Source organism: Hyalella azteca, unplaced genomic scaffold (assembly GCF_000764305.2).
Source record: "Hyalella azteca isolate HAZT.00-mixed unplaced genomic scaffold, Hazt_2.0.2 contig12295, whole genome shotgun sequence".
Taxonomy (NCBI): domain Eukaryota; kingdom Metazoa; phylum Arthropoda; class Malacostraca; order Amphipoda; family Hyalellidae; genus Hyalella; species Hyalella azteca.
In genome coordinates, this window is record NW_025942255.1 from 1 (window position 1) to 14,821 (window position 14,821).

Consider the following 14,821-nt stretch of genomic DNA (forward strand, 5'->3'; position numbering starts at 1 on the left):
TATAAGTAATTTTAATTATTTATTATTATTGTTAATAACATGATTTTATTTTGGTGATATTTAACCTGTCCAAGGCGCTTCGTGACAGAGGCTATGCCGTCATGGCAAATAGCAAACTTCTGGTTTTAATTTCCTTTATTGTTCTTGTAAGCCGCAAGAGTGAGAAATAGGAATCTTTACTTGGAGCTGTTGAGAGGTTCCATCTCACTGAACATTTAACTAACTCGGATGTCGCGTCACGCTAATAGTCTCGACTACAGTATAGGTTCATTGTGGGCAAACAGCAAATAAAATTGTAACACATACAAAAGGTATTCGAACGTAGAAAGTGTACACAGAATTACTTGAAAGGATTCTAGTAATAAAACACACTGCAGTGATTCGGTCCCCTAGGCGATACAGTGAAGCGTCGACGTATGAACCTTCCTAGGTAACTCAATGATAAACTGGCGGGCTGCGTCTATTCGCCCGTAGCCCGTTACGAGAAATGTTACCGCAATAATTGACGTGTCACTCTACTAGCCGTAGGCGCTAAAATGCGTTATTGTTGTTAAGTGACAAGTCAAAGCCGGGATTTGGTGGCCTTTTTCATACATACATACGATGCTGTTCTCTCATTCATACATGCGACTTCGTTATCAGATTCATACAAGCGATTTCTTCATTCATACAAGCGATTTCTTCATTCATACAAGCAATTTATTCATTCATACAAGCGATTTATTCATTCATACAAGCGATTTCTTCATTCATACATGCGATTTATTCATTCATACAAGCGATTTCTTTATTCATACATGCGATTTCTTCATTCGTACAAACAATTTCTTCATTCATACATGCGATTTATTCATTAATACATGCGATTTATTCATTCATACAAGCGATTTATTCATTCATGCAAGCAATTTCTTTATTCATACATACGATGCCGTACCCTCATTCATAAATGTTATTTAGTTCTCTCATTCATTTATTCGATTTTATCGATTTTTTCTCATCTCATTCGCTTTTTCACCACGTTTCTCTTAGCACACTTTCGTGTCCGTCTGTTTGTCTGTCTGTCTGTCTGTTTGTGATGATCAAATCTTGCAATCGATATTTCACCAACTTTCCCGCTAGCTAGCGCTCTGAAACTTTTAGGGAAGCTCAGCTCCCGATGACAATATAATAATCAATAATTTGTTGCACGTTTCCAGGCGTATTTATCACTATTATAAACAAATTAATTTCCAAAGTGGAAATTTGTTTTCCTTTAATCGATCGCAGCGCCATTCCCCCTAAAGCGGCGATTTTCAGAACTAACAAACGCGGTTAATTCTCGCACGTGTGACGGACATTTAAAATTTGAGAACGCGTGCCCCTAAATACGCACAAAGAATGTAAACAAAGAAAAGTTTCGAAAAATTAAATCGTGAGTGCCAAGTGAAAATTTTTAAAGTTTAGCTAGTTTAGAGTGAGAGAAGTGATTATTATTAGAAGAATGAAGATTATTTTATTAAATATTAATATTTATTATAAATTTTATTTAATTTAATATTAAGTGATAAAAGAAAAGTTACCACAAAACCAAACAGGACTGTTAATCTTTTGTTATATTGTACAAAAGGTCTGTCCGCGCCTCTCCATATCTGCCATACGTCGTCCACATTCCTACTGCGAGGTTCAGGTTCTGCCGCTTATGGAGAAGTGGTAGAGGTGATAAGGTGCCTGTACACAGGGATAGTACTAGCCGCTAGTTCATCCGCCGCATGGACTGTCCACGCTACTAGCCTCGTGTATAGGGGTTCAGCCGCTTCAGAGGCATGCGCCGGCAAGTGCCCGAGACGCGGCTGAGAGGGACAACGATGTGTTGAATTCTGCGCTAGAGAAGTGGCTAGTAGGGCTGATGCTGCCATGGTGAGAGCATCTGTGCCGCTCTTGTGAAGTATCTTGGGTCAAGTGAATCATGGCTTGTTTGAACGATAATGTTTCTAAGAAGAATCCAACAAAGTGGATTCCAGACGATATTCAATTATTCTTTGAAATATTCCAAAAATATGAATTAAAGTATAATGTTTGCATGATGGTTACTCCAACAAAATGAAGAGAGAAACGAGTATTTTGAAACGGAAAGAAGACCTTATTAGTCAGGGTTTAGTTGTTCCCGACGCTGCATTTTTAACGGCTAGAATAAAGAGTATAAAAACGGCGTACAGACTCGAGTGGTTGAAGGTAATCCCACTATCCATCTTCACAGACCTCACTCGACGGCTTCTAACGACGCACTGGCGGGCGCGAACGAGAAGATAGCGCCACCTTCTACTCTCCTCGTGTACAGGCTTACTTGCCGGAAAGTCACCAAGCGACCGACACTAGCCAGATTTACTAGCCGTCTGCACTATCCCTTTGTACAAGCACCTATACGGTTAGTCCTTTGCCTCAAAGCGAAACTTATTTCGGGCCGCAGGTAATACCCTGGTCCTAATGATCCTGTATGAAATTCTTGTATCCTAGCAAGATTTTTTCAATATGATCGAAAATTCAGGACACAAATTTTGAACATATCCCATTTCTTTCACTTCATTGGACATTTCTTAAACGTATATGAAACGTATATTGTCTTACATATTCCAGCAGGTCATTATGTAAAGCGTCGTCAGGTGACGACAAACGAATAGCCGATGTGTTCGTTAGGATAATGATTGATACGCTGATTCTGTTGAAAGCATGCAACATTTATTTGTATATTGCAGGAGTTGGAAAAAAATTCCACACATATTAATCAGAAGACTAGATTAGCACACATCTAAAATTATTAATTCAACAAGCAACTCATTTCTGTCAGAAAGCGAAGACTTAAATGCTTTCTTCAATGGCATGCCCAGGATTTCATCGTGTCTTGACGATTTGAAGCATGAAATGGTACTACAAGTTGACTATTGTAACAGTTTGATGGGCTTATAAATGCCTATCTTATGCAGAGAGAAGAATTCTTGCAAATAAAGAATGTATGTAACAATTTTCTGTAGCTGGTCGGTTCGAAAACTGAGACTGAAATCGTGTCAAAAATTTATCACATAGGATTTAAGATAATTCCGTATATTGGATATAGTGCCGTAAAATTTTTTCCTTTGGATTAAAAATATATTATGTTTACCGTCATGAATTGAACGTGGTGTCGTTAATTATTTGCTCAGGATTTTACAACCAAAAGTTTTGTTTACAAAATTATTTCTTATGATAAAAACCATCCTTTCCGGCGTTGAGTTGCTAGAACTTGAGTGGTAATGCCTTGAAATTATCATAACATAACATAACATAACATAATGATGTCGGCGCAAAAATGTAGGCCTGATGTGGCCTGTCGCCGATTCTTTTCTTTTTCGTGCCTTGTTCATAGATCTAAACTCGTATCATTTGATCGGATCTTTTCATGACTGGCGATAGTTTGAAGAAGCCGTGCACCTGACTCCGTGCACCTGACTTCGTGCACCTGACTCCGTGCACCTGACTCCGTGCACCTGACTCCGTGCACCTGACTATGCACCTGACTCCGTGCACCTGACGTCAGCTGGCAGAGAAGGTCTACAAGTGTGACCCTCATCGGCTTGTCGGCGCCAGCATCACTCAATGGCTGTAAATGTTGCAAGTAAGATGGATGTTCCTAATTACTCGCTGATGTGGAATTTACCTATACATTCCAGAGTTTAGTGTTAGGAACCTGCTGGTGTTAATGTTTGCATGTCTTCTCTTTATAGGTGAATAATTTAGTTGAATAAAACGACATTCTAGCCAACCTTTGTTAGAAACTTACAAGACTTTTAGGTTCATTTCACTCATGGTAGGTGACATTATTTCAAACTCAAAATTTAAAAAATATTCTAGCAACTCAAAGCCGAAAAGGATGGCTTTTACCATAAGAAATAATTAGCATAAACAAAACTTTTGGTTGTAAAATCCAGAGGAAATAAATCACCGACTCTACGTTCAATTCATGACTGTATACATAATACATCTGCAAACCAATGTGAATAATTTACGGCACTATATCCTATGTTCGAAATTATCTTAAATCCTATGGGAATATATACTTGACACGATATCAGTCTCAATTTTCAAACAGACCAGCTACGAAAAAGTATTAGTCGTCAAGACACGATGAAATCCTGGGCATGCCATTTAATCCATCGCTTTCTGGCAAAAATAAGTTAATTGTTGAGTTCATAATGCGAGATGTGTGCTAATTTAATGTAGTCTTCTGATTATTATTCGTGGAGATTTTATACTACTATTGCAATAAAGAAATAAATGTTGCTTTCAACAGAAGCCGCGTATCAACATTATCCTAACGAATACAGCCTGTTCTAGAATTCTTCATATACGTTTAATAAATGTCCAATGAAGGAGAGAAATGATACGTTCAAGATTTGTGACTTGAGTTTTCGAACCTTGTTTGGAATAAGCATCCCAGTATGACCTTGTTAAAAAACACACCCTAGTACACACTTGTTAATAAAACGCAATGTATTTTTTTACATTGAATTGTAATTCTTGAAAAATGATTGAATAGACCTAATTTGCTTGTATTATTAATTCAATTAACCTTGATAAGAATCCACACCTCAGTAATATTCTTGTAAAGAATACGCATGTTTATGCTTATATGCTTAATGCTTATATTCGTAACAAGATCCGAAATTTCGATTGAAAATTCATACAAAAATCTTGCTAGGATACAAGGATTTAATACAGGATTATTTATATGACCAGGGTATTAGCTGCGGCCCGCTATTGGTTTCGTTTCGAGGTAAAGGACCAACCGTCTCACCTCTACCACTTCATGAGCGGTAAAACCTGTACCTCGCGGTAGAAATGTGGACGATGTGTGGGACATACGGAGAAGCGCGGTCAGACCTTTTGTATTAAAACTATAGGTTAACAGTCCTGTTTAGTTTTTGTGGCAACTTTTCTTTAATAATTAAATATTTAATTTCATCTTTTAATAATCTTTTTAAAATTTATCTTAATCTGAATGCTTTCTTTATGCAGCTCCATGCGCATTGATTGAGAACACTAAATTTTCTGTGAAAACTTTTCTGTCAGAGTCAAAATTTAATAATATATATTTATAAAAATTGGGCCGAATTTCTCAAGTCGATTAATTTTGTTTTCGGGCACTCAATCGTTTGCCAGTTTAAGCCGAAAATGGCCATATGTACATGCGTTCGAAGATCATGTCTCACTCAGCATATGGTAGTGATAATATATGGTCATATCATACGTGTATATCTCAGCGCTTATATGGTGCCAAGTCTCGTTGCTGGCCATCCCTTGCTTGGAAACATTAATCAGTAGCGTCGGTTGTTAGCAACCGAACACCAAGTGCCACGCACGCCCCGTCGAGTTGTGGCGTCAGTGATCTTGGCACCGCGGCAGTGGGGGCAGTGACACGTAGCTCGTGGTGACTGCCGGGCCGTGTCTTGGCACCGCGGCAGTGGGGGCAGTGACACGTAGCTCGTGGTGACTGCCGGGCCGTGTCTTGGCACCGCGGCAGTGGGGGCAGTGACACGTAGCTCGTGGTGACTGCCGGGCCGTGTCTTGGCACCGCGGCAGTGGGGGCAGTGACACGTAGCTCGTGGTGACTGCCGGGCCGTGTCTTGGCACCGCGGCAGTGGGGGCAGTGACACGTAGCTCGTGACGTAGCTCGTGGTGTCTGCCGCGGAGTGTCGAGGGCACCTGGAAGTGTTCCTGTGAAGCACTGACGTGTCTGTTCTCCTGCTTATCAATAAAGGATACTCTTCCTTTGCTATTACTCCTCAATAAAGACATTTTTCTGTGAATACTACTTTGTCACAACCGTACTTGCCATTTGTCACACACATTGGGCGCCAGATTTAGTTTTAAAAAAGTCTATGTCATAGACAAAGCGGTCGATAAGGCACTCGGTCTAAATGGTGTATATAGTCGCGTCCATAGCCACGCATCGCTGACGACACAAGTTTGTTGTCACTTATATTACTGACGCAGCATTGCTGATGAATTAGAACAATTACTTGCTTACAGTACGATTCATCGTCATGCATAATTTACGTAATGATTGGCATGTAGCATAATGTTGTACATTTAAAATTAACGTTAATTTAAATTTAACATGTGTCTGATCTAATTTTTATAATTGAATAAGTATAGTCAGCATCTATTCACCTGCAGCAGCGAAGGTCAACAGTTTTTCAACGCTGTTTCTTTTAGTTTGAGCTCTCGATATGCGACCCAGCCTTTATGATCGGCCTGCACTGAGACGTGGCCATGACAACACGTCGCTGACGACGCTTTACTGACTTCTACTGGAGCGTGTCATGCGGCAGTGTGGGAAAAATTTGCCCTTATCAAATGTCAGAGCTTGTGAAGATTCACTATGGTTTTAGTTTTGTGGCATCTGTATATATGGTTGATTATATACCTCATATAAATGATATAATATATACCTCATCTGTATATAAGATTGATTATATACCTCATATAATATTCCTCTTCTGTATATAAGGTTGATTATATACATATATGCAATCCTCACTCCATCCTCCCCAGGCGCCGACTCTTTCATATCTTTCATAACCGCCACAATCTCTTCTCTTTCAGGCACTTCATTCAGTCGATCATTTGCCTCTTTCGCTCTTTCACACTCTCGCAGGTCAGTCGCACCATTTACCGCCCGTTCTATTACTATCGGCTCCTCTTCATACCTCTCGCACGTCACTCGCTCAAAATGCTCCTTAAATTCATTTACACAGATATTCGCACTCGCTCCCGCCTTGCATCCTCTCATGCCAATCTTCCTCAAACACTTGTACATGTCTCCCACTCTGCCTGTCGCACACGCTTCCTCACATTCCCTAATCTTATTCTCCCATCACTCTCGTTCAAGCAGCCTCAACCGTCTACGCAAAGCTCTCCTCGTCTGCTTCACCTCCTCTCTCGCTCCAGCCACCTCTCTCTCCAGCCTATCCGTCAGTCTGCCATCTCTCCTCTGCCTCAGCCTTCTCCTATTCCCCACCAGTTGCACCCTTTCATTTCTCAAACGCACCGCTGCACGCACCCTCTCATTCAGCGTATTTAGCTCGTCTTCATACCCAATTGTCCAGGGATTCTGAACCCCCTTCTCACATACTCCACATACTTCTTTCGCCGCCTCAGTCATCACCTCCGCAAGTACCTTCCATTTATTACCTTCACTTATTCTCTCATTTGCCTCAGTCATCCTCTCATTCGTTTCCACCTTGTATTATTTTACCGCCGCATTAAGTGCTGCTGGCAATGTCAGGTAATGGATGAGCCCCGAGGCGCCCGACAAGCAGCGGCGCGTGTTTGGTCGCGCGCTTGACGACGCTGCATGCACCAGCATTACCAGTCATATATTAGCAACTAACTTCTAATATATTAATTTGTGCTGCTTCTTCACTTACAGGAAATATATACAGCCTGATGCAATTTTATTAACATCTACCATGTATTCGTTTATTTTATATAATTAGATGGTAATAGATGATGGGAAATAGTTCGTCTTAATTTATTCCTTTTGTAAAGATCACCGTTGATTGAGCGTAAGTTGTTGACATGCTTATGAAGCTAACACGTATATTTGTGCAGACTATATCTAGAGAACTGTTGCAATATACGTTTGAAGACTGTGTCTTGAGGACTGTTTCAATATACGCTTGAAGACTATATAATGAGAACTGTTTCAATATTTTCTTTTGAAGACTATATAATGAGAACTGTTTCAATATACGCTTGAAGACTGTGTCTTGAGAGGACTGCTTCAATGTACGTTTGATGACTGTGCTTAGAAATGTGCCATTAAGGTTATTTAATCAAGAGAACAAAAACAAAGAACATGACCACCGCAACGTTAGAGTGCGAAGTTTATGACGGAGAATTCAACACGGGCAACCACAAACACCTGCGGCCACTCATTTTGTTTTTCCTGCATTTCAAATTTACAACGAGCTTCTGGAAAAAGAATTTTCCCTCAATGTAAACATGGAACTTCTTAGCCCATTGACCAAATGTCAGTTAATTACGCATTACACCAGTCGCCACGGCTATAAAATAAAAAAACTGCCGTGCAACTCATCCACGCGACAACATTTCTTCTCGCTTCGAGCCACCGACATGTGGAACAGCCTCCCTGAAGATATTGTTGACGCTCCGAGTATGAACGCGTTCAAGAACAGACTAGACAAGGCCATGCATGAGCATATGTTCAGTCTTGAAATGCCTCGTATCCTACGAAACAACACAAATCTAGAAGCGATTTAAACCTACCGCCCGTTGAAAAGATTTGATCAAAAGGTCAGTCCAGTCAAGAAAAGTACAAGAATCGGCGACAGGCCTATCCAGGCCTATTCTTCAATGCCGAAGATACTATACTTTACCATCAGAAAACGAAACAATTCAACGCATCAGGTCATAACCGCCAGAGATATTGTGCCCTCAAATATCATAATATTTAGTATCAACATATTGTAATTTAATAAATAATAAGAGTTAATTAGTATTATAATACTTCTGTTGTATCGGTCGGGTGTTAGACGTTGAGTCAAGACTCAAGACCCGAGTTTGTCCCTAGTATTCCCATCCTAATAAGTAATGCAGAGACGGGAAGTACAGTGACGGATTAAGCCATTTATTATTGCTCGATAATCGAACTAAAGAACGCATCTTGAGCAGCGGTTTCTTACCATCGAATCCTTCCATTTTCTTTTTATTAAAATATATTCTTGTTTTCAATGCCGTGTTATTTTAGTGATCCAAATTTAAATTCGTGTTATTTTAGTGATCCAAAACTTTATATTCCCAATTGAAAATCTTCATTATTGGTATTTTATGTATTTTAACTTGTTCACATATTCATATTTAACATATTCACAGGCAGTGAGGCAAATTGCCATTTTCTACAACCCTAATTTCATAAGCCACCATTTATCAGTTATTGGGCGCTGCCGCATATAAGCTAAAAAATCAGAGTTCACTCATATAAATTTATGGGTCATATTGTCCAAAAAGTGACACACTTTCTGCTGGTAGCACTGATACATCCTTTTGCCGGGAAAACTGAGTCAAGAAGGCCCACAAAGGGCAAGAAGTGCATCACTATTTGGACAAAGTCTGTCGATTTCTCCGAATTTTCCCGTTAAGGTCCTCAAGATGACGTCACCTCACAAGTAACATCAGATACTTGCATGTCAGACGCAAGTGAGACGTGCAAGGCAGTAAATTCAATCTCAATAAAAAGTATGGTAGCTAAATTTCTTCTTGTTTGAATCTGTAAAAAGTTCACTAATATCAGGCAATGTAAATTGTTTATGAAGATATTTTTGCATCGTTTATACCCTCATTCGGTTTTGCAAAATAAAAATTAAACACGGAATTCTTCAGCCAATTATTCAAGGAAGTGCACGGAGAAGAATCAGCGCAATATATATAATAGCGCCAGCAGGAATATGCGCCTTCGGTGACTTTCATGATTAAAATATTTATTTCCTGTTTTTAAAAACTGGAACGCTGGGGAGAAACCTCTCTTCTGTAACTAATTGGAAATATGAATTAGTGGGAAGATGCATGACGATTTCTAAAATCAGTGCTTCAGCTCCCCATACAACCATTTTGTTACGCATTATCAATGATTACTCCTAACTTAATAATTCCGATCTAAATTTTGAAGAATGAAAGATTAGTGTTATTGTAGATGAACGGGGGATTAGAAATTTGGCTTGGATACACGTGCAACTTTCAATAGTTTATATAAGATTTACATGCTTGAAGCACCAGGTTTCGATGTTGACGTGTAAGTTTCAAACAAAGTACGAGTATATTTAAGCGTCTTCGTCTCTCCTCTGGTTTAGGATTATGGAAGGCTACAATAGACTTTGTTAGCGCAGTAGAGTGGAAGTTAATTCGAGTAAAATAACGAGTTGCCTTTTCTTGAAGGAAAGAAGTGATGTCGACCAAACAATCGTATTAGATCAACAGATGCTGGATCACTATCACTCAGAAGGCTTGCGTGAAATGTACTTATATTTTTGTTGGAAATCGCTCAACAATAGTTACATGAAGCCTTTAAACTTTTTACAAGAGGGCTAGTGCGATGATAGAGTGCGACGTTTGTAACGAGAAATTCGACTCGGGTAACCACTAGCCGCTTGGCCAGCCTTGCGGCCACACGTTCTGATTCTCTCGCATTACCAATTTACTAAAACTACCTGGAACCTAAAATTGCACAAAACGTAGGAAACAATTTTCCCAACGAATTGATCAAATGAGTCTCCAATCATATTTGCGAGATAAAGGAGAAATTGGTCGAAAGTCGGTCAAAAACGCATTGGTTCCTTCAGAAAACACAGCTCGCCCACATCCCCCGAGCTCGCTGTCAAAGAAACCGTGCCTCCATCAAGGGAAGGCGCAGGATTACCTGTGCGTGGACTGCTTGGAACTCGTGTGCTTCAAGTGTACCAGGAACACGCATAAAAATCACACAATTGAGTTATTAGACGACCTACTTCAAGAGGATGAATCTGTTATGAACTCGTGGACGAAAATACGGACAACAATATACGACAAACTCGGGCGCTTGAATAACTTAGTCTCCTTATCAGATGATATACTGAGTTTGATTGATGAAATCATCAACCTGAAGACTGAATTTCAAGCTTGGAAGGATTCGCTGGTGGCCCAAAAAGTGTCTACAGAGCAAGACCTCCAGGCTTGGCATGCCCCGGCCACCGGTGTGATTGAGGGGAAGCGACAAGAATGCAAGGAAATGCTTTGTCGTCTAAAATTGAAACCTCAAGAAAATATGGAGATACCAGAGATCAAAGCGAGGTTGTCTGCAGCTTTGAAGAAATGTGATTCATTACAGGTGAGTGGAATAACATATGTGAGGCGTATATGTAGTTAGAATACAGAGCAGGAGTCTGCGCTGATTTGAGTTACTTAGCAGGTTATACATAGCAGGTTTAGAGCAGAATCTGACATGCTTGTCTCATACAAGCAGGTTTGAAACTCTTAGGGGTAAGTTGAAATGTATTGCCAAAAAATGATCAATCTTATATTGTAATCAAAATATGAATGCCGAAAATTGGAGAATTCAAGTATTAATATTGTGTTGGGCACGTTTATTTGGAGTGTATCTAATGTTGCTAACGACTTAATAGATTCTAAATTTTAGATTCAAGGGCCTGCTGTTACGGCGACGGCGCGGCAGTGCGCCGGCGCTGGCGCGGCCGTGCTGCGAGTGCAAAACGACCTTCAGGCGACGCCACCGCAAGGCGCAACTACGGGAGCGACTCCTCGAACATTCCAGGCTCCTGGGCTGGTGAGTCATCGCTCAGAGAATGAGGGTCCATGTACAAATAACGTAGAGCTTATCACTCATGTGTGGGTCTTCCTGACACAGTTTTGCCCAGCAACAAGCCTGAAGACGTGCTACAATAACCCATTCAAATTCTGAGTTTATGCCCCCACTGTCATTGTGCGCTACTCAACGAATACATTGTGATATAAAAGTGTCCTGGATGGCCATATATAGCGATAAAAATTCCCTCTCTACGAGTCTCGACATTAATTGTCCGATTCGTATTTTTTTCGTACCGATTACGACTCGTACCGACTACGACCGATTCGTATTTTTTCCATATTGCTGGTTTAATTCTAAAAAACATTTGTGTTGGTTTGATTCCGAAAAAACTTTTGTTCAATTGATTCATGCAATATAATCTTATTTTAATTTCTACGAGAAACAAGGATAGATCTAATGATTTTCAAGAGAGGGAATAGAAGCAAGATTCAGGACAAAAATATAGATTTTAATTATTTTACCTTCGTGAGGAAGCATGAACTATTACTCTGTATTTAAATTGAGAAATTTTTGAAGGCTGAAGGCTATAGCAAACGATACTAAAAAATTGATAATGCTTCCTTTGAAGCGGGAAGTAATAACGTTCATCTGCCTATAAATACTTTTCTTATATTAATTGGCCTTTTCTACTTTCGCGCAACCCATTCATGTTACTGAACAACCACTATTGCATATAGAATTACTCTTCGCCTAAATAAATTACAATATGAAAAGTTTACGTATAATTTTCAGACATCTGAGCTTCCACCATATGACGACAGTGTGCCTTGGACAGTCACCAGCCGTGCTGAAGAAGAGCGAGCTGTCGCCAGGCTGCGCAACAACATCAAGCCCAGTCGCCTCGTGGTGCTGTCCACTAACACCCGCCCCATCCCGAGGCTGGGGGAGCTGCTGTCCCGCCTTGCCGCCCACCACACCGGCGACATCAGCCTGCTGCCTCTGGACCACTTCTGGAGGCCGGCAGGACAGGCGGATGGAGGCATGGCAGCCATCATAAACAATTTAAGGTACATTGGTCAATAAATTGACAACTCACATAAATAGTCGCAATATAGGCGTGTTAAAATAAGGATAAAATGCTCACTACCTATATATGTACTTTCACTGGCATTATAGGAGATCGTTGCAAGGAGGCATAGGTGAGGAATATTTTCCAACAATTAAATGCGATTTATGACCATGAAATCAGCGAAAAAGAGAGAATACAGAAGATCATAATTTAAAAAAAAAACAATAAAAGCTAACGCAAGTATATCGAGTATCATCCCCCCTCCCCCGTGTAAACTATCCAAGCCCTGACGGGTTCCCTCTCCCCAACCCTAACCAAACCCCACCCACCAATAGCCATCCCGACCATGCGTCATGCTCATGTCTCATCTCCTACTGTCCTGTCTCATCTCCTACTGTCATGTCTCATCTCCTACTGTCCTGTCTCATCTCCTACTGTCCTGTCTCCTCTCCTACTGTCCTGTCTCATCTCCTACTGTCCTGTCTCATCTCCTACTGTCCTGTCTCATCTTCTACTGCCCTGTCTCATCTCCTACTGTCATGTCTCATCTCCTACTGTCCTGTCCATTTCTCCTTCCTCTTTCTGGCCAATCTACGCTATCTCTTGGTCGCCGTCACTCTTTCCTAGTTGTCAGGGCAACCTCTAAGGCCGTAGTCGGAAGGAAGGACAATAACGAAGAGAATTTATTTTTCTTTACTAAGCATAACTAACATTAGAATTAACAACAAATTATGAAGTTTATGAGCGGTCAACTTGCTTAAGGTTAGTCACCAGAAAGTGACTAAAAGAAACGGTCAATCTTATAAATTAGAAACATATAATAACGGTGAATACTAGACTGAATCACTTCGTTGATAGTGACTACTAAACTAAACAGTCTACGGTCCTAGTCGGCTTCTCACGGGCTCGCACACCAACACAAGCGGTATGGATGCACGCATAAGTACCCCATGCACTCAACTAAAAGCAAGATTTAAGGCCGGTCCACGCGCTCAGTTTTCACGATTTACCTGCGCAGTTTTAAGTTGGAATAAAATCTTTGCAATTTTTAGAGCGTCCACACGATGCCGACTTATCGGAGTAGTTTGCTCAGTTTTGCGCGATCTCGCCATGGAGACGTCTCGGACAAATTTACGGCCGGACTTGCAGCCGGTCTCCCCAAATTCGGTGAGCATGGAATATCTCCCAAAGTAAAGAACGTTGCTAGATAAAACTTGGTACTCGTATTCATTAGGACTTAACGGTGATGTTTAGCTCGTGAACATTTTAAGAATTTCACCTTCATTCGTGAGTTATATGACGATACGTGCCGAAATTTGCAGTGAGCATGTCATTTCTTCTTAACTACTGTACAGGTACAGATTTAAACGAAACTTTGAATATATAAACCTAACCTCCCAACGGCGATGTTTAGCTCGTGACAATTTTTTAGATTTACAATTAGATTTAGCTCGTGACAATTTTAGATAAAGCCGTATAACTCGCATACGAAGGCAAAATCGGGAAAATTATCACGTGCTAAACATCCCCGTTAAGAGGCCCGTTCAACGCGCTCAGCCGCGGTAGTCGTCTATGGACATTCTTAACTATGAATTCGACAGATAACTCCTCTCATAAATAAGATACAAATCTGAAATTTGGAATGCTATCCTGGCTAATTATTTTCAATCTGTGGACATTAAGATAAATTATGTAAACTTTGTATTACCAGTGTTATCGCTAACGAAAATTTTGAACCATAAGGATCGTAAAACGAGCGACTTTTCTGACATTTTCGCGATACCAGTTTGTTTAACTCGTTATTCTTCATTGATCACTATACCAAGCATTTCTGAATAATTTTTCTGGTTGTAGTTATATTCGTTTTTAACAACAGGTCCGTGAATTTTCCGTAGATTTAATCGAGATTTGCCCCTTCGTTGTCGTACTTGGCAGGAAAGGCAGGTCTGTCTTCTGGTAATAAATCTTCTGTGGGCCCGCGGTAAACATCCTCCCTCCCCCCCACACACTTTGCAGTCCACTCAGCTTTCAAAGTGCTTGTCTGGTGCTGGTGTGACTTTAAAAAGGCCAAGACTGACAATAAATGTTTGCATGCATAGTCAATAATGTGTAAATATTGTCAAGCTGGTCGTAAATAAATGGCATGCGTTACGATGATTACGGAGAAATAATCTTAATTGCGTTTCAAAATATGAAGCAAACGAATGCATAAACAACACAATTCAAACAATACTGATCCTTTTCGCTGATGCATACTGATGACTGAATCATACTGATGACTGAACCATACTGATGACTAAACCATACTGATGACCGATGCATATTGATGACTGATGCATACTGATGATTGATGCATACTATTGACTGATGCATACTGATGACTGATGCATACTGATGACTGATGCATACTGATG

General features: G+C 40.4%; 1 protein-coding gene across 1 annotated transcript in view; it reads left to right on the plus strand.

Annotated features, from left to right (window-relative positions):
• The first annotated feature begins 9,602 nt into the window (after positions 1-9,602).
• LOC108674504 overlaps positions 9,603-14,821 on the plus strand; it is a 12,879-nt gene continuing 7,660 nt past the window's right edge. Inside the window, exons 1-3 of the mRNA XM_018162462.2 lie at positions 9,603-10,900; positions 11,210-11,356; positions 12,131-12,405. Of these exons, the coding sequence (XP_018017951.1) occupies positions 10,301-10,900; positions 11,210-11,356; positions 12,131-12,405 (1,022 nt within the window). The 5' untranslated portion in view covers positions 9,603-10,300. The remainder of the gene's footprint in view (positions 10,901-11,209; positions 11,357-12,130; positions 12,406-14,821) is intronic.